Source organism: Oncorhynchus mykiss, chromosome 2 (assembly GCF_013265735.2).
Source record: "Oncorhynchus mykiss isolate Arlee chromosome 2, USDA_OmykA_1.1, whole genome shotgun sequence".
Lineage (NCBI taxonomy): Eukaryota > Metazoa > Chordata > Actinopteri > Salmoniformes > Salmonidae > Oncorhynchus > Oncorhynchus mykiss.
This window is the reverse complement of record NC_048566.1, coordinates 9995991-10019552: the sequence shown is the minus strand read 5'-3', so window position 1 is coordinate 10019552 and position 23562 is coordinate 9995991. Positions and strand designations below refer to the sequence as shown.

The following is a 23562-nucleotide window of genomic DNA, read 5'->3' as shown; positions in this document are numbered from 1 at the left end:
AAAGCTGGATGATGAGTTGGTTATTTGAATCAGCTGTGTAGTACTAGGGCAACACCCTGGTTTAGTACTATGGAAGGTAAATTGTATAATGTATGCAAAGCTATAATGATGAGTAGTAAATTATAGAATGAAGGAATCTGCATGATTAGGGCTCTTTCTGGATTAATCTCAAAATGCATTGGAAAGGGTCTGGGGGGATCTTGGACATTATCTTTCAATATGGTTGAAGGACGAGGTCTGGGAGGGGGAACTTGGACATTATCTTTCAATATGGTTTAAGGAGAAGGTCTGGGAGGGGGAACTTGGACATTATCTGTCTATGGTTGAAGGACAAGGTCTGGGAGGGGGAACTTGGACATTATCTTTCAATATGGTTGAAGGAGAAGGTCTGGGAGGGGGAACTTGGACATTATCTTTCAATATGGTTGAAGGATAATGTCTGGGAGGGGGAACCTGGACCTTATCTGTCAATATGGTTGAAGGAGAAGATCTGGGAGGGGGAACTTGGACAAGTTCCCCCTTCCAGACCTTCTCCTTCAATATGGCTGAGAAGGAAGCGAGGCTAGGAGAGAGGATGTGTGGAATTGCATAATGACAATTTAAGATACAGCCAAGCTAATACTTTCAGTAGGTAATCTGACAGGAGATATTTTCGTGATTCTTCTGAGGGCTGATGTTGTTGAGTCAAAGTAGTCATCACCACCGGTTCATGTCAATTATGTGGACATTACTATGTTAAGTGCTGTAGTTGATAAGTATACCGCGTTATGATAAGGCAAACATTTCACGATTTATACACATCTACATAACACATTATCAACATTCATAAAACCACTAGCGGGTTGACTCATAACCGGCAGTCCCGCGGTTATATCTGCGGGGCGGACGGGTTTAGGGTCATTACATGTCGTGTGGCTGAAGGGCACGTGGGTGGCGGGCGGATTAAATAAAGAGAAACAATACCTTTTTTTAAAAATCCAGAAATGTTTAACTATTGTGATATTTTTATAGGCTACATTGAGGTTCTGGTATTTTTTAAAATTTCTTCACGCCTAGAAAAAAACCTCCACGATTCCGTCATAACTGTCATTTTATAGATAAAAAGAGAGAATTACAGGGGGCAGTTTGGAAAAAAAACTATCCTGTCCTAATTGTCTTGTGGAATAACGGACATTTCTGTGATAAATTCTTAACCAACGTTCTCTATTAATACTAGTCCCGTGCGAATACGGCTATATCCTTAATAATAGCCTAACTCATGCAGAAGTAAGCATTTCTTGCTGTAAAATTATATACCAAATGTAGGTAAAATGTGGATTTGGGTACAGGAGTGGAGAAATATTTATTTCGTTCTGCATTTTGAGAGAATGCCATGCTCAGTTACTGTAGATAACATCTGGGTGCTGTCTTCATTATAAAAACTGATAGTATTTCAATTTAAACCACATAAAATATGCTTCGAAGCCGAACTCAAATCTTATCAGAAACATGTTGGGTCGTTTTCACAGTTTACTTTTGGCTTTACAACCGGTCAAACTAAAATCATTTGGACATTTTGCACAGAAAAACTTTCCCGTTTTTTTTTTGTTGCTTCATTGTATTTTCTCCCCAGCCCCTAACTTCTTTGCTCCACGAAAGATGAGAGAACTTTACCGATGTCAACTAGATTGAAGCATTCATTCTATCGATCAATTACATTCTGTTCAGCAAGGGTTTATTTAGTCTTCTAAAGCAACATATAATGACAGAAGCCAACCAAAATGTCGGAAATTATAAGCATAAATACCGAAATCAGGCAAAAACAAATCCTGCACCCCCTGTCAAAATATTGCTCTGCAGCCTCCGACTGTAGCCTAGCGCATTCTCTATATACAGTGCCTTGCGAAAGTATTCGGCCCCCTTGAACTTTGCGACCTTTTGCCACATTTCAGGCTTCAAACATAAAGATATAAAACTGTATTTTTTTTTGTGAAGAATCAACAACAAGTGGGACACAATCATGAAGTGGAACGACATTTATTGGATATTTCAAACTTTTTTAACAAATCAAAAACTGAAAAATTGGGGTGCAAAATTATTCAGCCCCTTTACTTTCAGTGCAACAAACTCTCTCCAGAAGTTCAGTGAGGATCTCTGAATGATCCAATGTTGACCTAAATGACTAATAATGATAAATACAATCCACCTGTGTGTAATCAAGTCTCCGTATAAATGCACCTGCACTGTGATAGTCTCAGAGGTCCGTCAAAAGCGCAGAGAGCATCATGAAGAACAAGGAACACACCAGGCAGGTCCGAGATACTGTTGTGAAGAAGTTTAAAGCCGGATTTGGATACAAAAAGATTTCCCAAGCTTTAAACATCCCAAGGAGCACTGTGCAAGCGATAATATTGAAATGGAAGGAGTATCAGACAACTGCAAATCTACCAAGACCTGGCCATCCCTCTAAACTTTCAGCTCATACAAGGAGAAGACTGATCAGAGATGCAGCCAAGAGGCCCATGATCACTCTGGATGAACTGCAGAGATCTACAGCTGAGGTGGGAGACTCTGTCCATAGGACAACAATCAGTCGTATATTGCACAAATCTGGCCTTTATGGAAGAGTGGCAAGAAGAAAGCCATTTCTTAAAGATATCCATAAAAAGTGTTGTTTAAAGTTTGCCACAAGCCACCTGGGAGACACACCAAACATGTGGAAGAAGGTGCTCTGGTCAGATGAAACCAAAATTGAACTTTTTGGCAACAATGCAAGACATTGCATTATGTTTGGCGTAAAAGCAACACAGCTCATCACCCTGAACACACCATCCCCACCACCATCCCCACATGGTGGTGGCAGCATCATGGTTTGGGCCTGCTTTTCTTCAGCAGGGACAGGGAAGATGGTTAAAATTGATGGGAAGATGGATGGAGCCAAATACAGGACCATTCTGGAAGAAAACCTGATGGAGTCTGCAAAAGACCTGAGACTGGGACGGAGATTTGTCTTCCAACAAGACAATGATCCAAAACATAAAGCAAAATCTACAATGGAATGGTTCAAAAATAAACATATCCAGGTGTTAGAATGGCCAAGTCAAAGTCCAGACCTGAATCCAATCGAGAATCTGTGGAAAGAACTGAAAACTGCTGTTCACAAATGCTCTCCATCCAACCTCACTGAGCTCAAGCTGTTTTGCAAGGAGGAATGGGAAAAAATGTCAGTCTCTCGATGTGCAAAACTGATAGAGACATACCCCAAGCGACTTACAGCTGTAATCGCAGCAAAAGGTGGCGCTACAAAGTATTAACTTAAGGGGGCTGAATAATTTTGCACGCCCAATTTTTCAGTTTTTGATTTGTTAAAAAAGTTTGAAATATCCAATAAATGTCGTTCCACTTCATGATTGTGTCCCACCAGTTGTTGATTCTTCACAAAAAATACAGTTTTATATCTTTATGTTTGAAGCCTGAAATGTGGCAAAAGGTCGCAAAGTTCAAGGGGGCCGAATACTTTCGCAAGGCACTGTATGCGGGTTGGGTGTGGACCCCAGATTCTCACTTTATAACATATAATCCTGCGGTTGCAGATGGGTTATTTGCAATTGCTTGCGGGTGAACAAACAGCTGACCCGCGCACCTCTAGTGTAGACACAAAAGGCCTACCAATATCCCACATGTAATAATTTATTTTATGAATTATTAAATATTTCACATATGGACATATTGGCTATTTTACCCTCCATTCGACTGTTAATGATGAAGGGGTATGATATCACATTAGAGAGATGTTCCTTATTTATATGTGTTGCTGCAATGCTATGTTGTCGTCTTAGGTCTCTCTTGTAGTGAATTGTCTTGTCCTATATTTTTATTTAATTTGTAATGACAAACAGCATGGCAGTGACCACTTTGTGAATGATACAACTAATAAATACATACTACATTACTGTATGTGAATGGCACAATAGTTATGTTGGACCTGAGGATGAAAACTTGAGTTACACTACATGACCAAAAGTAAAGCTCTTCAAACATCTCATTCCAAAATCATGGATATTAATATGGAGTTGGCACTCCTTTGCATCTATAACAACCTCCACTCTTCTGAGAAGGATTTCTACTAAACTAAAGAAAAAACTGCCCGAATTACACCAGGAACACAAAATTCCTCCATCAGTGCTCAGTCTGTCCCGTCGCTGGACCAGACAGGACTGTGAAAAAGTGCTCTTCACTGACGAGTCGCTGTTTTGTCTCACCAGGGATGATGGTCAGATTTGCATTTATCATCAAAGGAATGAGCGTTACACCAAGGCCTGTAATCTGGAGCGAGATCGATTTGGAGGTGGAGGGTCCGTCGTGGTCTGGGGCGGTGTGTCACAGCATCATCGGACTAAGCTTGTTGTCATTGGCGTTACAGGGAAGACATCCTCCTCCCTCATGTGGTACCCTTCCTGCGGGCTCATCCTGACATGACCCTCTAGCATGACAATGCCACCAGCCATACTGCTCATTCTGTGCGTGATTTCCTGCAAGACAGGACTGTCAGTGTTCTAAAGCCCGGATCTCAATCCCAATGAGCACATCTGGGACCTGTTGGATCGCAGGGTGAGGGCTAGGGCCATTCCCCCCAGAAATGCCCAGGAACTTGTAGGTGCCTTGGTGAAAGAGGAGAGGGGTAACATCTCACATCAAGAACTGGCAAATCTGGTGCAGTCCATGGGGATGCCCTGCCGTACTTAATGCAGCTGGTGGCCACACCAGATATTGACTTACTTTTGATTTTGACCCCCCACTTATTCAGGGACACATTCCATTTCTGTTAGTCACATGTCTGTGGAACTTGGAATTTCATGTTTATACAAATATTTACACGTTAAATTTGCTGAAAAGAAACTCAGTTGACAGTGAGAGGACGTGTCTTTTTCTGCTGAGTTTAGATGTTAGAACATTGCTGCGGGGACGTGCTTCCATTAGTGAGGCCGGGCACTGATGTTGGGCAATTAGTCCTGGCTTGCAGTCGGCGTTCCAATTAATTCCAAAGATGTTCGATGGGCGTTGAGGTCAGGGCTCTGTGCAGGCCAGTCAAGTTCTTCCACACCGATGTCGACAAACCATTTCTATATGGACCTCGCTTTGTGAATAGCTGCATTGTCATGAAACAGGAAAGGTCCTTGGGTTTTAGTTCTTTCAAAGTTTGAGACTGCTCAGTACTCAATGTCTTTATTTATTAGCTGTATAGTCAGTCAAAACTATTTGAACAGTGGTTTTGGTGAACAGTGGGACCATGTTTTTGGACAGTAAGAATTGGTGCAGTATCCTTGAATACAGATGGAGGTATACAGTGTTCTTCATCATAACAATATATCCAGGATGTTAATAAATACATTAACACTGCTTACAACAGTCTTAAACCAATTGCAAAAAAAACTGATATTGAGATTATGAAGAGAAAAAAAACATTCCTCTGCAATAAACGAGTGGAAAATCTCCCTGTAGTATGAAAACAGTCAAACAGTTCAGATTCCTCAGCAGAGAGGTGGTGCAACAAGGAAGTATCATCTCAGTCCACTCTTCACCTCTCCTTCTTTTGAGTTGATTTGGTTTCTCTTCCAAACTGTTGGGATCTGGGGAGGACAAAGAGGCTTTTTATAACAACACAAGTCATGGAAATGATCTCAAGACGAAACACTGAGTTTAAGCATGGTCAAGATGTCAGACAGGGGCTGGTATTGACCATTAGTGAGTTATACACGTTACATATTAGATGATACACATTTATATCCAAATAAATAATAATTAACTATTAAATTACCTGTGGGGGGACGGTAGGCTCAAGGTGTCGACCCAGGAACGAGAGCAGTCTCCTCCAGATTAGTCCACTACCCAGGAACATGAAGCCTGTCACCAGCCAGAACACCTTGGGGTCCTGGGGGAACAAACACGACACCATAGATAAAACTCTGTTCGATCTAGCGTTATATCTCTATGGACCACACACTGAGCCAGTCATCCTTCACCTCAGGTTCATCTGCCATTTAGCAATATTACATTGCTGCAGCTGGCTAGTTTACAATGAGCATGTGTTGCCAGGTTAACAAACTCATTGTTAAAGTGTCTCACGTGTAATTTCTAAGATTAAAGCTTTATCATCAACACATATCATTAACCTCCTCAAACGTGGATTCCAAGTTCATCCCGAAGGCGACGCCCATCAGGCCAAATAGGGAGAGTGAGAAGGTCCCCATGGTGAGCTGCAGGTTCAGACGCATCATCACGTTCCGGTGACTGGGTGGGCCATGGCCCATGGGGACAGACGGAAATGGGATGGTGACAAACTATGCATGACTAACAGAGAGCTGGTTAAGCCAATTAACAACAGGAGAAAAGGAAAATGCCATGTTCAGCAGTTGGAAAAACAGGCTAGTTCTCCTGATAGCATTAAACGCAGCTTAGAACAGAAAACAACATCAGGACAAATGAAGTCTACCAAAAGCCAGTTAAATCAGCAATACACTTAAAACTGATTTATTTTTGTCTAGCTAGATAATTCTGCCAGCATATTTTGTATGGACGCAGCATGACTATTACACTATACCAGAGATGCATAACTGGTGAAGCAGCATGACTATTACACTATACCAGAGATGCATAACTGGTGACGCAGCATGACTATTACACTATACCAGAGATGCATAACTGGCGACGCAGCATGACTATTACACTATACCAGAGATGCATAACTGGTGACGCAGCATGACTATTACACTATACCAGAGATGCATAACTGGTGACGCAGCATGACTATTACACTATACCAGAGATGGATAACTGGTGACGCAGCATGACTATTACACTATACCAGAGATGCATAACTGGTGACGCAGCATGACTATTACACTATACCAGAGATGGATAACTGGTGACGCAGCATGACTATTACACTATACCAGAGATGGATAACTGGTGACGCAGCATGACTATTACACTATACCAGAGATGGATAACTGGTGACGCAGCATGACTATTACACTATACCAGAGATGGATAACTGGTGACGCAGCATGACTATTACACTATACCAGAGATGCATAACTGGTGACGTAGCATGACTATTACACTATACCAGAGATGGATAACTGGTGACGCAGCATGACTATTACACTATACCAGAGATGGATAACTGGTGACGCAGCATGACTATTACACTATACCAGAGATGCATAACTGGCGACGCAGCATGACTATTACACTATTGGCTTGAAAACTGCAAAATGTTGTCTCTGATGTCAAGAGACGGGCCTTTAAAAATGTTCCTTCCCAGGGCCCCAGACTTGGTTCGTCTGGCCATGACCTGCTGAAGTCATAGAAAACCTTTTTGTATGCTATTTGTTTTTATCTCACTCGAGTTGTGTTCTGATGAGGGGGTCCCTGATGAATTTTCTATCACAAAAGGGGTCCCCGGGCCCAAAAGGTTGGAGAACCCCTGCCCTATTCCCTACATAGTGGACTACTTTTGAGGCCTATGGGCCCTGGTCAAACGTACTGCACTATATTAGGAAACAAGGACACAGACAGGGTTTAGTTGTCAGTACCTGTCCAGGTTGATGAAGATAACACTCTCGGAGTCGTCTATCAGGCCCTTGAGCTCCCTGGTCGTGTTGCCCAGCTCCTCTGCCTGCATGAAGTAGTTCTCCAGGAGAAGCTCCATCTCCTCAGCATGATCAATGCCCAGACTGCTCTCCTCACTGCCTCCAGAGACACACACAACAACAAGAGAGACCAATAAAGCTTTCATCCAACAACTCTTAAGAAAAAAAAAGACATTCATCTATACGAGAGAAATGTGTCTCCTGCTGTACCAACCCCTCAGACACACTCACAGACTAGGTTTAAAAGGCTGGACCACAGAGCAGCCACAGTGCCGTGCCCAATGAGCAGTTCAGGAGGTTTATATCAAGTGTGACCCCTGACGTATTGACGCCAACAACCCTCCCGTTGTCCGCTCACTCCCACCATAATGAAAAACGTGTACAATGAACACAAATAATCTCATGAAGTACCATGTGCCTACAAAATCTGCATGTTGAAATTTCACTTACAACACACGTGGATCCGTCCATTTGGTGACACAAAGCTCCTCGATCATCTCCTCTTCGTCTAGGATCTTCAGCAGACTGTCCTTGAAGACCTTGATGTCTGTCTCCAGCTCTGACAGGCTGGGCAGAAAACAGTTAGGATTGAAAAATTCTGTTAACTTTCCCCAAAATCCCGGTTGGAAGTCTCCCGAATCAGGATGGAGAAAGGGAATGAGATTGACGACACAGAGCTAAACCAGCCACGCCTTCTAGTGCAGGATTTCTAGATCCATACAATAGCCCTGGCCCAACTATAACCATAGGTGTTCATCTGTTCTACACCTACAATACATTTAAGTCATTTAGCTGATGCTCATATCCAGAGTGACTTACAGGAGCAATTAGGGTTAAGTGCCTCGCTCAAGGGCACATTGACAGATATTTCACATAGTCGGCTCGGATTCGAACCAGAAACCTTTCAGTTACTGGCCCAAAGCCCATAATAGAGGATCTGCCTTGATAAGATGAACCAAACGTTACATGCAAAAGCAGCAACGCTCCTTATCATGATGTGACTGGCATTGCTTTTCCACTCACTTCTTGCTGTTCTGAAGAAGTATATGCAGTTTGCTGCGATCTGCAGAGAGTAGTTTAGGATCCACAAGTGACTCTAGAATGTCCAGGATGACAGGGTGAACCTCATTCAGTCGAGCCTGAAGGGTGTTTACCTATACACAAAACAAACAGACACATACTTGCGTAAACAAATACCAGGTGACACTTTATTTGGATAGTCCCAAGTAGATGGTTTGTAGATGTTCAATAACTGTCAACAACATATCGAGTAACTATCCACTAACCCTTATCCTGAGGTACTGACCTGTTGCACCCTCTTCAACCACTGATCATTATTTGAGCCTGCTGGTCATCTATGAACATTTGAACATCTTGAAGAACAATCTGGCCTTAATGGCCACGTACTCTTTTAATCTCCACCCGGCACAGCCAGAAGAGGACTGGCCACCCCTCAGAGGCTGGTTCCTCTCTAGGTTTCTTCCTAGGTTCCCGCCTTTCTAGGGAGTTGTTCCTAGCCACAGTGTTTCTACATCTGCATTGCTTGCTGTTTGTGGTTTTAGGCTGGGTTTCTGTATAGCACTTTGTGACATCTGCTGATGTAAAAAAGAGCTTTGTGAATAAATGTAATTGATTGATCCGAACTCTGAACTCAACCCTTACCCTAGCAACAGTTCCTTATCAACAGATAGTATGACCATGAGTAGATCATCAATATGGGACTATCCAAATAAAGTGTGAACAATTGTTGTGATAAATGAATAGTAAATGAGTGATTGCGTAGCGTGTGTCTTACCCTGTGCTGCAGAATAGCTTCAAGGGCTCTGAACTCAAATGGCAGTGAATGAGTGGCCAGAGCTCCATGATCCCCATTCAACTGTGGAGCCAACTCCAGGACCAGCCATCTCTCCAATCCCAGACCTCGGAAATCCAACACCAACAGGCTATTGGGGGTCACTACTGCCTTCAAGGCCTGAAGACACAAGAACAGACTCGGTTCAGGTGCAAAAACGAGTCAAGTTCGGTCACCTGTCTTTTCTAGTGTGCGATTTTCTACTTGTTTTTTTAATCATAGGATTCTCTAAAAGTTAGAGGATAATTTGAGGCTAGCTGTCACGACAGGTGACAAATGCAGCAGTTTAGCTAACAGTACCTTCAGCATAACTCTGTAACACGAAACAAAAACAATATGTAGCTACCTCCATGCGAATGATGATGTTGTTGTTCCTAGCGGTGATGCTGGTGAGGTGTTGGAACCTGAGGTCTCTGGCCTGCAGACTCAGCTCATGATACAGCTCCATCTTCTTCTTCTCTGCGATAGGAATCAGACCAGGGGTCAGAAGTCACACTCAAAATGTATAGGAAGGGCAAATACCTTGTCAGTAACAAAGTACAATAAACAATTGCATTTCGATGTAGTCCTTGTGAGAACAGAAAACTAAAGAAAAGCTAATAATGGGCAAGCTAATGAGGACAATAGATGTTCCAATACTTACCAAATGTGGTTACATTTCCATCTTTGTCAAATTTCATCTATGACAGAAGAGCACAGTTGTAGCTACTGCCAGTATATTTCTGTAGAACTTCTAGATACATTCCACACACTCCCTCAGGTGAACAATATAGGTAGTCACAAAGAACTGACACATTGGTTCTCTCTCTTCTTGCATTTTGCAGAAGCAACCTTTTTTTTAATAGAATGTTGGCATTGTCAATGTTGATAAACATTTGATCATGTCCGATATACTGCTGACAGACATAACATTCAGGAGAGACTAGAATAACAATTTAAAATTGGATATGATTGACACAACTAAAACTTGCCACTTACCATAACAAAAGCAGGAGCCACACTGGAGAGGGATGCCTCAGTTCCTCTATGGCGAATGAAATATGCTGCCAATTAAACAACATTAATAATCCATTAGCCAACAACAACATTTGTGTTGCAGCTAGATCTTCCTTTTCAGGGGGGTTTATCAGCAGTTGGCATCCAATCTTATGGTGCATGACCTACTGTACTGGAGTGTGGGCCAGAGACGGGGAGAAACTAAATCCTACCTGCCAGCCCCGTTGCTCTTAAAAAAATATTAAATATTTGAGACTATATCTAATGACGTTCTACTTAATATACTCTAAACTAACTTCCTGTTTCCCCTTCTCCCTCATATTAGATCTCAGCCTCTCTCTTTCCCTCTGATACTACCCACAGTGTAGCAATACATGCTCCACAGTCTCTGTTTCCTGGCAATAACCACACTTTCATGTTGGATGCTTTGTTGTCACATTTAAGGACATATTCAACTGGTTGTGTCCCACTCTTAATCTTGTAAGAATAGCCTCCTCTCTTCTGTTCTTTCCTGGCGCCCTCCCCAACTTTCCTCTGTACTTGAAATAAATGCCGGCCCATAGTATCTCTATTCCACTGCTCCTGCCATCTCTGCACCTTCACTGTCCACATCAGGCTTTTTGCCACTGCATGGCTCATTGAAACGACAACATCAACACTACTAAGTGCTGGTTTCACCAGTACATCAACTGCCTCGTTCCCCTCCACCCCTACATGGGCTGGGACCCAAGTCAATCTTATCTGTATACTAATCTGTCTATTCCTGCCATGGGTTTGTAGCACTTTGGAAAGCAGGTATTGTCTGCTACATGAGCTAAAGGACTGGAGACTCATTAACACTGCACATGAATCAGAGCAAATAACTACTATGTCTGGCTTGACTTCCTCCAGCCACTGGAAGGCCAACAGTATGGCCATCAGCTCCACAGCCAGATGATCTGTAATACGTTTCCTGACTTCCACCCCACATCCCTGCACTACAAATGCTGACCCAGTACATCCTGTCCTTGGATCTTTTGAACCACCTGTGTAAATGACCACACAATCCTGATACACAGTATCCAGATGTCTCTTAAACAAATACATGTATGTAGTCTCCCCAACACCCCTAAATCAACTACTGGAGGCGGGAGTAGCCTTGTGCAGCTAGGTCTAGCCATAACAGTAAAAATGTTACATCGCCTACCAGACGGACATGATCGCAACAGTGTTGCTTTCCCCCTCGTCACCGGCTGATGCTTGGAGAGTTGGCATTTTATAGGTGATCTGGAACAACTCACTGTTCTGCAGGTCAAAAAGCCGGCGAGGACCCTGAATTTAATGTCCAGAGATCTCCGAAGACCACCCATGGTGAACGACTTGAAACAAGCTTCCATTGCTTTGTTCAGCACCACTGCATTTTAGCAAAGTGTCCTTAGTTATTTAGCAACTTTGTTGGTCTAGCCAGCTGATCAGTTGCATTACTGGTTATTCCACTTGCATCCGGAACAGAATCACTAACGTAGGCTAGGTAGCTAGTAAACTTATCAGCACTGTTCTGCAAAATCATACAACCGTTTCAGTCCAAAGTCGGGTAAAATGCTGGATCAAATCCCCGAGCTGACAAAAAGCTGTCGTTCTGACCCTGAGCAAGGCAGTTAACCCACTGTTTCCCGGGCGCCGAAGACGTAGATGTCGATTAAGGCAGCCCCTCTTTGATTCAGAGGGGTTGGGTTAAATTCAGAAGACACATTTCAGTTGAATGCATGCAGTTGTAAAACTAACTAGGTATCCCCTTTATTTAGCTAGTTAGCACGCAAACAAGGCGCTAGCTAGTAAGTTAGCTAACTGCTAACGTTAGCGAACAAACTTCTATGCCGCTAGCAGGAGACTAGCTCGTGCTTCCCGAACGAACTTCTCAACCTGTCGCAAAAAAGTGCCATATGTGAGTAAAATAACAATAGGCTTGCATCTGGTATTGCTAAATCCAAGATACGTTATTCCTCCTAAACACAGGGACAGCTGGCTCAGAGCAACTACAACCAGCAGGCAATGGGGTGTTTTGGTGTTACAGTAACACGTGCTCGTGCATGACCCTGAACTCGAGAGGATGAATCAATTTCAACCAATGAAGTTGTTCAACGAAAGAAAACCTTACTTGAGATTTCCGTAAATGTTCGGGAAGAAACAAAACACCCTACACATTTTCCAATTTATCCACGAAATGTAATTTCCCTATGCTGAAAATATACATCACATTGAGGGCTGTGTTTTCACATTGTGGGTACCACTGTGGGCACCCATTCGTCACCCAGTATTTGACGTGACGTAGACCGAGGAGACGCAGCATCACCACCATCACCGAATAGGCGTCTCCGCGTGCTGCCTGGATACAGTTCTGGGTTAGAAGATGCGGAGCGGCATGATGCGCCTGATTTGATAAATTGTATATTTTCTGATATCATTGACGCACTTTTGTGGTCCTATACTCCTAGCTTTAGCTGTCAATGTCCACCATTCGTTTTGGTCGTTTTTTATTTTTACATTTCATACCAGTATGTTCCCTTCGTGCTATTCAAAGCCGACGAGTTCAAAGGACCTATTCAAAAGGACTTATATGACAAAGATATTACTAGGAGTGTTCGTCGTGTATATGTCACACACCTGCTGGGTGATTTATGGCTTTGTGTACACCAAGCCTTGTGAGAGAGGTAAAGGAGACTGCATTTCTTCCTATCTTGCAGAAAGACCTCGTCTCCAGGTAAATAGTGGCCTTGATCTTACACATACTGCAGTGAAACCCTAGATTTAGGGTAGGTTTTTAGTGCAATTAATAATTTTTAGCTATTGTATTTGGTCAGAGAATTCATGCATCACAATTTAATTAGTGACCATGGTGCACAAGAAGTGTCTTTCAGAGCCCATAAAGATACATTGAATTGAATCAATGCGAAGTCTGATTTATTTTAACAGCTCAGCATTTTCTCCAGTTTGAGGCCTGACCACAGTGAACTCAACCTCATCATCAAGATAGATGACTTTGACATACATTCTAAATTTGAAAGGTAGGCCGAAGTCCCATTTAAATCTGCAGTCATGTGGCGTAAAAATAGCATGTCACTTTTAGTGGAGTATAAAGATAAGGTTATGGGCTGCATCCCTAATGACACTGTATTCCCTATGGTCCCTGGTCTAAAGTAGTGCACTATATAGACACTATGGTGTCATTTGGGACAGAAGCCTATATCTCTCACCTGTCACCATTGCTTTTCTTGATTTAAAGGGTGGTGAATGTATCCCTGCCGTTGGCAACACGTAACAACGGGACTCTGCACACATTGGTTTATGTACACAAGTTTGGAGTGTCTCCCTTGCAGGATAACCGGCAGGTCCATCATGTTGCCCAGCTCAGCACCTACATGATGTCCCGAAAAAATGTCAGCTCTGCTAAAGAGGTCCTCAAAGTAAGACAACAAAACGATTCCTCTATGTTTCAGTCTGGACTGGCAAAAGATCAGCTGTAACGGCTCTGTTTGGTTGACCCATTTGATCATCGCCTTCATGGCTTCTCCTGGTCTTGCCTTTTCTCAGAAACATGCTGCCACTGCTCCTCGAGTAGTAGACAGACCCATCTCTCACTGGAGGTCCCGTCTAACCCTAAACATGATGTCAGAGGACTTCACCTTCAACAGATGGACCTTGCCAAGTGATGTCCGGCGCTACATGAGAGTGTAAGTCTCATATAAAATGTTTGTATTGTGTGAGTGTGTTTATTTGGGGAGTGGGTGTGCACTATAAGGCCTACAGTACACTTATATAGCACAGCATCACTCACATTATGCAGAGCTAGCTACAGAGATGGTGAGAAATATGCATGTTTTGTATTTCAGATATTTTGTCTCGTGTTTTAGATTTCAGGATGAGAACAGGATGGTATATCTCCCACTTTTACATATTGATGAACTCAGCGTCAGGGTAAAGGACATGATGGTGAGATGTTACTCTTCTTGTAAATTATATTACAGTTATAAATACTACTTTCAAGAACATTAAAACATGCCTCACAAAGAGGGCTTGGAGGATACTTGTTTTTACAGCATGTGTTTGTAGGAGATTAACGGCTCCACAACCAAACTACCTCTTACAATATCCTACGAAGGCCTATCGCTGAGGCAATTCCGTCTCTGGATCCACATGCAGGATGTAATGTTTTCACTGAAACGTTTTGGTTAGTTTATTACTTTAGCCCTCCTTTTAAACTACTGAGATAACAACATACGTTTGTCAACTTCCTGTAAAATGACTTTTTTTTGCTTCATTTATTACAGGGTTCACTGAGGTGAATATAGATGAAATCAAAGGTGTTCTTGTGGACAACAACTTGTACCTGTTAGCATTGACTACCTTGGTGACCGCATTCCATGTAAGTGATTTTCCTATGAGAGTTCATGACTTCTATCACAAAGATCATTTCAAATCATGTCAGCCATCTACAGTTTTCTATGTCTAATTTTTCAGTTCATATTTGAATTCCTGGCCTTTAAAAATGACATAAGCTTTTGGAGGAAGAAGAAAAACATGGTGGGCATGTCTCGTAAAACAGGTGAGAGTGAGGGAGGAGTAAAATACATCTGTATTATAATGCATTTCATGTTCTTATTTATGCATCCAAGGTTTCATGCCAATTTCCTAATTGAGTTAGGGAAGATGAGGTGTCAGGCTTGAAATACGTTCCAAATTGCACCCTATTCCCTCTATAGTACACTACTTTTGACCATGGTAGTGCACTACATAGGGAATAGGGTACCATTTGGGACAGTTTGTGTAGATTTGGGTATCAGTACTACAGATAGTTATCCATGGCAGGCCTCTGGATAAACCCACCATCCGCCCACAAACACTACCTCCAGCAGCACACGAATCTACTGATCTACTCCCATCTACCTCAGAACTTTTTTTATTTTATTTTATTTTATTTCACCTTTATTTAACCAGGTTGGCAAGTTGAGAACAAGTTCTCATTTACAACTGCGACCTGGCCAAGATAAAGCAAAGCAGTTCGACACATACAACAACACAGAATTACACATGGAGTAAAACAAACATACAGTCAATAATACAGTAACTAACCAAGCTCTATCTGTTTCTCTATGCTGTTCTGTTCCAGTGCTGTGGAGATGCTTTAGCACCATAGTGATTCTCCTGAAAATGCTGGAGGAACAAAGCAGCTTGCTAGGTCTCATTCCTGTTGGAATAGGAACCACAATTGAGGTATCTGCCATGAATCAGCAGTTTGGAAAGGATTTAGAACATCAATAGAAATAATCAATGCTTTTTGCCAACCATAGCTGTGGATGGCAGAAGGTTCTGTGTGACCATACCAGGTCTCATGAATTCCTTCTTCTCCCTCTACCTATAGGTGTGGAAGGTCAAAAAGGTTTCCAAAATACAGCTACAGTGGAGAACCTCTAGGTCTATAGTTCATGTACGTATTACAAACAAATATAGAAATAGTTTATTCACGTTGTGTGCATGGAGGGCCAATGAGTATATGTTGATTTAATTAAGAATCTGTTATTGGAAATAAATGTATCTTTTAGTGTTTAAAAACAAACAGTAGTATAAATTCAGGATTATTCCTTGAAACTGGTTGTCTTCAGGTTGGTAAATTTGATGAGTCAGAGAGAAAGACTATACAACATGACACACAGGTAAGTGCTGAATTAGTGGTGTGTTTGGTTCCTCTTAACACTAATACCATAAATCAAGCAGACAAGTATTTTCTAATGCAGTTCTCCATTTTCTAGGCAATGAAATGCCTGTCTTATTTAGTGTACCCTCTGTCTATTAGTGGAGCCATCTTCTCTCTGGTATACCTGAGGTATAAAAAGTAAGACAAGTCTGGATTTTAATTACATTTAAAATATAACTAAATAGGTTTGATGAGGACATTGATCATCAACGTATCTAATATTCACATTTTATTTTGACAGCTACTATTCATGGTTAATCAACAGCCTTGTCAGTGGTAAGTTTACACATACTCTATCAACCCTCCTTGGAGGTTATATTTTGAATTTAATATCAATTGATCACACAAATACAATATTTGATATAGATCTTTAACACTAGCCTGGTCAAGCAGACTGAACGATGCACTCACTATTTGTTGTACTGTGAAGTGAAACAGAATGTGCCCTACCGAGAGATCAGGCTGGTTCACAAGGTTCCCATTGACATAAATTCGCTGAATACCCACACTAACACACGCCGATATGTGCAACGTTATTGCACATTACATATAGCCTACTTTTGGCCAGCTAATAGCTTAACCACCAATCAAGCAACATGGACTAAACATTCAACTCATGTTGCTGCAGCATTATTTTGCTTTGACAATAAAGGTCAAATTAAGATCCTACATCTTGTATTAGTGGGTAATATCAATAATTCCAACTGAAACTGGGCTTCCCCCTGCAGGGATTTATGCTTTTGGATTCCTCTCTATGGCTCCTCAGCTGTTCATTAACTTCAAGGTTTGTCTTACTTTGTCCTAATTTAGAGCATAATGAGCCCTGAGTAAAATGTTCTATTTTGACACAAATCTTCACTTCACTTTCTTTTCTTCCTCTTGTTCTTCTTCAGTTGAAGTCCGTGGGCCATTTGCAATGGAACGTATTGATGTATAAAGTGAGTAGTAACTGTTTTATAGTATAATTCATTGTTGTTGTTGGAGCGATAAGCAGCTGCTTACCTAAAGTCCGTCTAAAGTGTCATCAAGTTGTCTGTTCTTCTTCACATTGACACTGTGCATGCATCCCAAATGGCCCTCTATTCCATAGTGCATCCTATGGGCCCTGGTCAAAAGTAGTGCACTATAGGGAATAGGGTTTCATTGGGGGTGCATTCAGAGTGAGAATTAAGCCTTCTTGTGCCTTCTCTTTAGGCAGTCAATACATTCGTCAACGATGCCTTTGCCTGTGTCTTCAGCACACACCCATCCCACCAGCTGGGCTGCTTCAGGGATGAGATTTTGTTTATCCTCTACCTTTACCAGAGGAGGTGGGTGGGACACAGTTCAGCTATCGTCAGTGACCCTGAAATACTCTAGACTACGTCCCAAATGGCACCCTATTCCCATATGGCTCTGGTCCAAAGTAGTGCACTTTAGAGAATAGGGCACCATTTGGGATATAGCCCTATAGTCACTCGTTATTAGATTATTTAACTTTTCATCATTCTGAGCCCTTCTGTGATCTATTGACCTGGATGAGCAGGGGTTTGGTTTCTGACAGTTAACAAAACATGTGATCTCATTCATTTACTTCTCTATCTGCCCCCCACCCCCTGTAGGCTTTACTCTACAAACAAGACCAGATGTCGTGAGTATGGATCATGCCACCACAACCACAGGAAACTCAAAGCCCAATGATGACTGAGGTCATCACCAGAAAACATGGTTGAATGAAGGAAACATACCTGCACATGGTGGGGTTGTAAACAGCATGGGAGGCTCTCTGAGGGTGCATCAGGGTTTATTAGAAGCCTTTAGTAAAGTTCAGAATTAGTTTTGTAAGTAGAGAATACAGCTTATTTTCAGTCAACCCTGTGTTAACCACTGATATTTCCATGTGTTAGAAGTTTGACCAACCCATATGTAGCCAACAGAAGCATGAACCGTTTTTTAGTGACACATATTGATTACTGCATTGTTAGGTTTGAGGCTAGCAATAAAGGCATTTTACTGTACTTGTGGACATGACATTAACACTTGAAAAAGGAGGCTGCCCCTCGCCCTGCCTGCACTGCTCCATGTTACCAGATATAACCAGTATGTAGCCTACTGAAGCATAAAGCTGCCCCTTGCCCTGCCTGTACTGCTCCATATAGTCCACAAGGAGGCAGTGTTGTCAGCCCCTTGCTGTACTGTTTTCTGCTTGTTCTTTCAGTCCTCTACTTCCTGTTTGAGAATAGTACATGTATAGATGGGTGCTAAAGGGGAGGAATGAGAAACATGTACAAAAGATGGAGTAACGTGAAGTACAGTGAACTCCTGATAAATCCAATGTCTTTGGACAGTCATATGTGAGAGCTAACCGGAACATGCACATAACCTGTATCTATCCAGGCTGTATTTGAAATGGGACGATTGAGCTACAATGCACTAATGAGGTTTTTTGCACTTTGCATACAATGCGCACTTATCAGGAATCAACTGTACTTTTAAATAATGAAGATACTGTAAGGTCTTTAAAAATTAAGTAGGAAGCGTAGCCTGATGTTTTTGAATCACATCCTTCTACCAGGGTTTATGGAATGACTTTCCTCTTTGATTAAATTATTACAATTAAATGATTTACCTGTATCTCTGTTGCATTGTCATGACTAATGAAAAGCATTAGCTGGTGTACACACAACGACAATTATTTAGTGTAGAGGTGCTGACCAACAGCGAATGAACTGTAAGCTATAAAAACAAACAGTTGCACAGTCCATACTAATACAGTCCCAGTAATCTACTCGGTAAAACACTAATGCCATGAATGCTTGAACCAGGTTTTGTAGACAAACAGTGCAATTAGTGCAACCAATGACAGTAGTGAGGGGTGTGTCATAATTATTAGGTTGATTAGAATGAATTGAGTGAAACTGTTAAAAGACAATAGTTTACAGCATATGGAATATATTAGGCTATTGTTATCATATGGAAACATAATTATATATTGTACATAATATTAGCATCAACACACATCAACTCCGGGGAGGGGCCAGCTGAGTGTAAGACTGTGTCATCTGCATATAAATAGATGAGAGAGCTTCCTACTGTCTGAGCTATGTTGTTGATGTAAATTGAGAAGAGTGTGGGGCCTAGGATCAAGCCTTGGGGTACTCCCTTGGTGACAGGCAGTGGCTGAGACAGCAGATTTTCTGACTTTATACACTGCACTCTTTGATAGGTAGTTAGCAAAGCAGCCCAAAGACCCCTTAGATACACCAATACTCTTTAGCCGGCCCACAAGAATGGAATGGTCTACTGTATCAAAAGCTTTGGCCAAGTCAATAAAAATAACAGCTCAATATTGCTTAGAATCAAGGGCAATGGTGACATCATTCAGGACCTTTACGGTTGCAGTGACACATCCATAACCTGAGCGGAAACCAGATTGCATACCCGAGAGAATACTATAGACATCAAGAAAACCAGTCAATTTAGTTTTTCCAAAACGTTTGATAAACAGGACAAAATAGAAATAGGCCTATAACAGTTAGGATCAGCTTGCTCTCCCCCTTTAAATAAAGGATGAACCGTAGCTGCCTTCCAAGCAATGGGAACCTACAAAGGAAAGACAGGTTAAAAGGTTTGAGATAGACTTGGCGATGGTAGGGGCAGCAACCTTAAAGAAGAAAGTGTCTAAACCATCTGACCCAAGATGTTTTTTTGGGGTCAACTTTAAGGAGCTCCTTTAGCCCCTTCGACTCAGTGACTGCCTGCAGGGATAACATTTGTTTCGGGGCAGGGGAAAAAGAGGGAGAAGGATGGGTGGAGGATGAGGAAATGTTGGACGGACAAGGAGGCATGGCTGAGTCATATAGGAATCCTGATTTAATAAAGTGGTGATTAAAGAGCTTAGCCATGTGCTTCTTGTCAGAAACTTATTTCTCATGGTCTGAAAGTCCTTTAAGTACCATTTGGCAAACTCCAAGCGGGCTGTCGTGTGCCTTTTCCTGAGGAGTGGCTTCCATCTGGCCACTGTACCATAAAGGCCTGATTGGTGGAGTGCTGCAGAGATGCTTGTCCTTCTGCAAGGTTATCCCATCTCCACAGAGGAACTCTCAAGCTCTGTCAGAGTGACCACTGGGTTCTTGGTCACCTGCCTGACCAAGGCCCTTTTCCCCTGATTGCTCAGTTTGGCTGGGTGGCCAGCTCTAGGAAGAGTCTTGGGGTTTCCAAACTTCTTCTATTTAAGAAATATGTTAGCCACTGTGTTCTTGGGGACCTTCAATGCTGCAGGAATGTTTTGGTACCCTTCCCCAGATCTGTGCCTTGATACAATCCTGTCTCGGCGATCTATGGACAATTCCTTCAACCTCATGGCTTGGTTTTTGCTCTGACATGCAAATGTGGTCAAATGTGGGACCGTATATAGACAGGTGTGTGCCTTTCCAAATCATGTCCAATCAATTGAATTTACCACAGGTGGACTCCAATCAATGGAAACAGGATGCACCTGAGCTCAATTTCAAGTCTCATAGCAAAGGGTCTGAATACTTATATAAATTAGCTATTACCGTTTTTTATTTTTAATACATTTGCAAAAAATTCAAAAAAACATGTTTTGTCGTCATGGGATGTTGTGTGTAGATTGCTGAGGACATTTTTTTATTTAATCCATTTTCGAATAAGGCTGAATTTAACAAAATGTGGAAAAAGTCAAAGGATCTGAATACTTTCCGAAGGCAGTGCCTTTTGTTACTTTACAGTTTTATTCTAAAATGGACTAAATACATTTTTCTCCTTACGACATTATTTAATAATAATAATACATAAGCCATGAAGTGCTTTGAAAGGCTGGTCATGACTCACATCAACACCATCATCCCGGAAACACTTCCCATTCCCACCTGGACAAAAGGAACACCTATGTGAGAATGCTATTCATTGACTTACAGCTCACCATAGTCCCTTCCAAGCTCATCACCAAGCTTGGGACCCTGGGACTGAACACCTCCCTCTGCAAATGGATCCTGGACCTCCTAATGGGCCAAACCTACAGTGCCTTGCGAAAGTATTCGGCCCCCTTGAACTTTGCGACCTTTTGCCACATTTCAGGCTTCAAACATAAAGATATAAAACTGTATTTTTTTGTGGAGAATCAACAATAAGTGGGACACAATCATGAAGTGGAACGACATTTATTGGATATTTCAAACTTTTTTAACAAATCAAAAACGGAAAAATTGGGCGTGCAAAATTATTCAGCCCCTTTAAGTTAATACTTTGTAGCGCCATCTTTTGCTGCGATTACAGCTGTAAGTCGCTTGGGGTATGTCTCCATCAGTTTTGCACATCGAGAGACTGACATTTTTTCCCATTCCTCCTTGTAAAACAGCTCAAGCTCAGTGAGGTTGGATGGAGAGCATTTGTGAACAGCAGTTTTCAGTTCTTTCCACAGATTCTCGATTGGATTCAGGTCTGGACTTTGACTTGGCCATTCTAACACCTGGATATGTTTATTTTTGAACCATTCCATTGTAGATTTTGCTTTATGTTTTGGATCATTGTCTTGTTGGAAGACAAATCTCCGTCCCAGTCTCAGGTCTTTTGCAGACTCCATCAGGTTTTCTTCCAGAATGGTCCTGTATTTGGCTCCATCCATCTTCCCATCAATTTTAACCATCTTCCCTGTCCCTGCTGAAGAAAAGCAGGCCCAAACCATGATGCTGCCACCACCATGTTTGACAGTGGGGATGGTGTGTTCAGGGTGATGAGCTGTGTTGCTTTTACGCCAAACATAACGTTTTGCATTGTTGCCAAAAAGTTCAATTTTGGTTTCATCTGACCAGAGCACCTTCTTCCACATGTTTGGTGTGTCTCCCAGGTGGCTTGTGGCAAACTTTAAACAACACTTTTTATGGATATCTTTAAGAAATGGCTTTCTTCTTGCCACTCTTCCATAAAGGCCAGATTTGTGCAATATACGACTGATTGTTGTCCTATGGACAGAGTCTCCCCCCTCAGCTGTAGATCTCTGCAGTTCATCCAGAGTGATCATGGGCCTCTTGGCTGCATCTCTGATCAGTCTTCTCCTTGTATGAGCTGAAAGTTTAGAGGGACGGCCAGGTCTTGGTAGATTTGCAGTGGTCTGATACTCCTTCCATTTCAATATTATCGCTTGCACAGTGCTCCTTGGGATGTTTAAAGCTTGGGAAATCTTTTTGTATCCAAATCCGGCTTTAAACTTCTTCACAACAGTATCTCGGACCTGCCTGGTGTGTTCCTTGTTCTTCATGATGCTCTCTGCGCTTTTAACGGACCTCTGAGACTATCACAGTGCAGGTGCATTTATACGGAGACTTGATTACACACAGGTGGATTGTATTTATCATCATTAGTCATTTAGGTCAACATTGGATCATTCAGAGATCCACACTGAACTTCTGGAGAGAGTTTGCTGCACTGAAAGTAAAGGGGCTGAATAATTTTGCACGCCCAATTTTTCAGTTTTTGATTTGTTAAAAAAGTTTGAAATATCCAATAAATGTCGTTCCACTTCATGATTGTGTCCCACTTGTTGTTGATTCTTCACAGAAAAATACAGTTTTATATCTTTATGTTTGAAGCCTGAAATGTGGCAAAAGGTCGCAAAGTTCAAGGGGGCCGAATACTTTCGCAAGGCACTGTAGGTGGTGAGAGTAGACAACACCTCCGCCATGCTGACCCTCAACACAGGGGCCCCTCAGGGGTGTGTGATTAGCCCCCTCCTGTACTCTGTTTACCCACAACTGTGGCCATGGTAGCAAAGTAATTACAATATAGCAATTAAACACTGGAATGGTATGATGTGCGAAGGATGAATGTGCAAGTTGAGATACGGGGGTGCAAAGGAACAAGATAAATAAATAAATATAGTATGGGGATGAGGTAGATTGGATGGGCTATTTACAGATGAGCTACGTACAGGTGCAGTGATCTGTGAGCTGCTCTGACAGCTGGTGCTTAAAGCTAGTGAGGGAGGTAAGAGTCTCCAGCTCCAGAGATTTTTGCAGTTCGTTCCAGTCATTGGCAGCAGAGAACTGGAAGGAGAGGCGGCCAAAGGAAGAATTGGCTTTGGGGGTGACCAGTGAGATATACCTGCTGGAGCGCGTGCTACGGGTGGGTGCTACTATGGTGACCAGTGAGCTGAGATAAGGCGGGGCTTTACCTTTCAGAGACTTGTAGATGACCTGGAGCCAGTGGGTTTGGCGAAGAGTATGAAGCGAGGGCCAGCAAATGAGAGGTCACAGTGGTGGGTAGTACAGTATATGGTGCTTTGGTGACAAAATGGATGGCACTGTGATAGACTGCATCCAATTTGTTGAGTAGAGTGTTGGAGGCTATTT

At 42.2% G+C, this 23562-nt stretch overlaps 2 protein-coding genes across 6 annotated transcripts; one reads left to right on the top strand and one right to left on the bottom strand.

The window, feature by feature from the left end:
• Positions 1-5189: 5189 nt before the first annotated feature.
• On the bottom strand, positions 5190-12495 carry LOC110493963 (magnesium transporter MRS2 homolog, mitochondrial). Of its 2 annotated transcripts, XM_036937482.1 has the most exons (11): positions 11669-12490; positions 10465-10529; positions 10130-10166; positions 9833-9945; positions 9430-9606; positions 8658-8788; positions 8085-8201; positions 7578-7730; positions 6153-6270; positions 5798-5911; positions 5190-5609 (listed from the first exon to the last, which is right to left on the bottom strand). In XM_036937482.1, exons 1-11 carry the CDS (start codon positions 11856-11858, stop codon positions 5541-5543), a joined length of 1284 nt encoding a protein of 427 aa, XP_036793377.1. In that variant the 5' UTR covers positions 11859-12490; the 3' UTR covers positions 5190-5540. The 2 variants fall into 2 exon arrangements, 1 of the variants encoding a protein (XP_036793377.1); XR_005034956.1 differs by lacking the exon at positions 6153-6270 and having other exon boundaries at positions 11669-12495.
• Positions 12496-12742: 247 nt separating this feature from the next.
• On the top strand, positions 12743-18817 carry LOC110493960 (cleft lip and palate transmembrane protein 1-like protein). 4 transcript variants are annotated; one of them, XM_021568588.2, is made up of 17 exons: positions 12743-13222; positions 13435-13526; positions 13745-13925; positions 14053-14192; positions 14373-14451; positions 14572-14689; positions 14790-14884; positions 14980-15064; positions 15629-15732; positions 15881-15946; positions 16122-16172; positions 16269-16351; positions 16455-16489; positions 16942-16997; positions 17107-17151; positions 17408-17523; positions 17815-18817. In XM_021568588.2, the coding sequence occupies exons 1-17, from the start codon at positions 13019-13021 to the stop codon at positions 17891-17893; spliced, it is 1629 nt and encodes a 542-aa protein (XP_021424263.2). In that variant the 5' UTR covers positions 12743-13018; the 3' UTR covers positions 17894-18817. The 4 variants fall into 4 exon arrangements, with proteins under 4 accessions (XP_021424263.2, XP_021424262.2, XP_021424265.2 ...); XM_021568587.2 differs by having other exon boundaries at positions 14352-14451; XM_021568590.2 differs by lacking the exon at positions 13435-13526 and having other exon boundaries at positions 14352-14451.
• Positions 18818-23562: the final 4745 nt, after the last annotated feature.

What these genes read in the sequence shown, in the direction of transcription:
- LOC110493963 (XM_036937482.1), bottom strand. Translation starts at nt 11,858, where the DNA reads ATGGAAGCTTGTTTCAAGTCGTTCACCATGGGTGGTCTTCGGAGATCT. An exon ending in CTTCTTCAGAACAGCAAGAA is followed by an intron (nt 8,202 to 8,657) that starts GTGAGTGGAAAA and finishes TTTTCTGCCCAG; the next exon opens with CCTGTCAGAGCTGGAGACAG. An exon ending in TGGACGGATCCACGTGTGTT is followed by an intron (nt 7,731 to 8,084) that starts GTAAGTGAAATT and finishes CTCTGGAGGCAG; the next exon opens with TGAGGAGAGCAGTCTGGGCA.
- LOC110493960 (XM_021568587.2), top strand. Translation starts at nt 13,019, where the DNA reads ATGTTCCCTTCGTGCTATTCAAAGCCGACGAGTTCAAAGGACCTATTC. An exon ending in CCTTGGTGACCGCATTCCAT is followed by an intron (nt 14,885 to 14,979) that starts GTAAGTGATTTT and finishes CTAATTTTTCAG; the next exon opens with TTCATATTTGAATTCCTGGC. An exon ending in AATCAACAGCCTTGTCAGTG is followed by an intron (nt 16,490 to 16,941) that starts GTAAGTTTACAC and finishes TTCCCCCTGCAG; the next exon opens with GGATTTATGCTTTTGGATTC.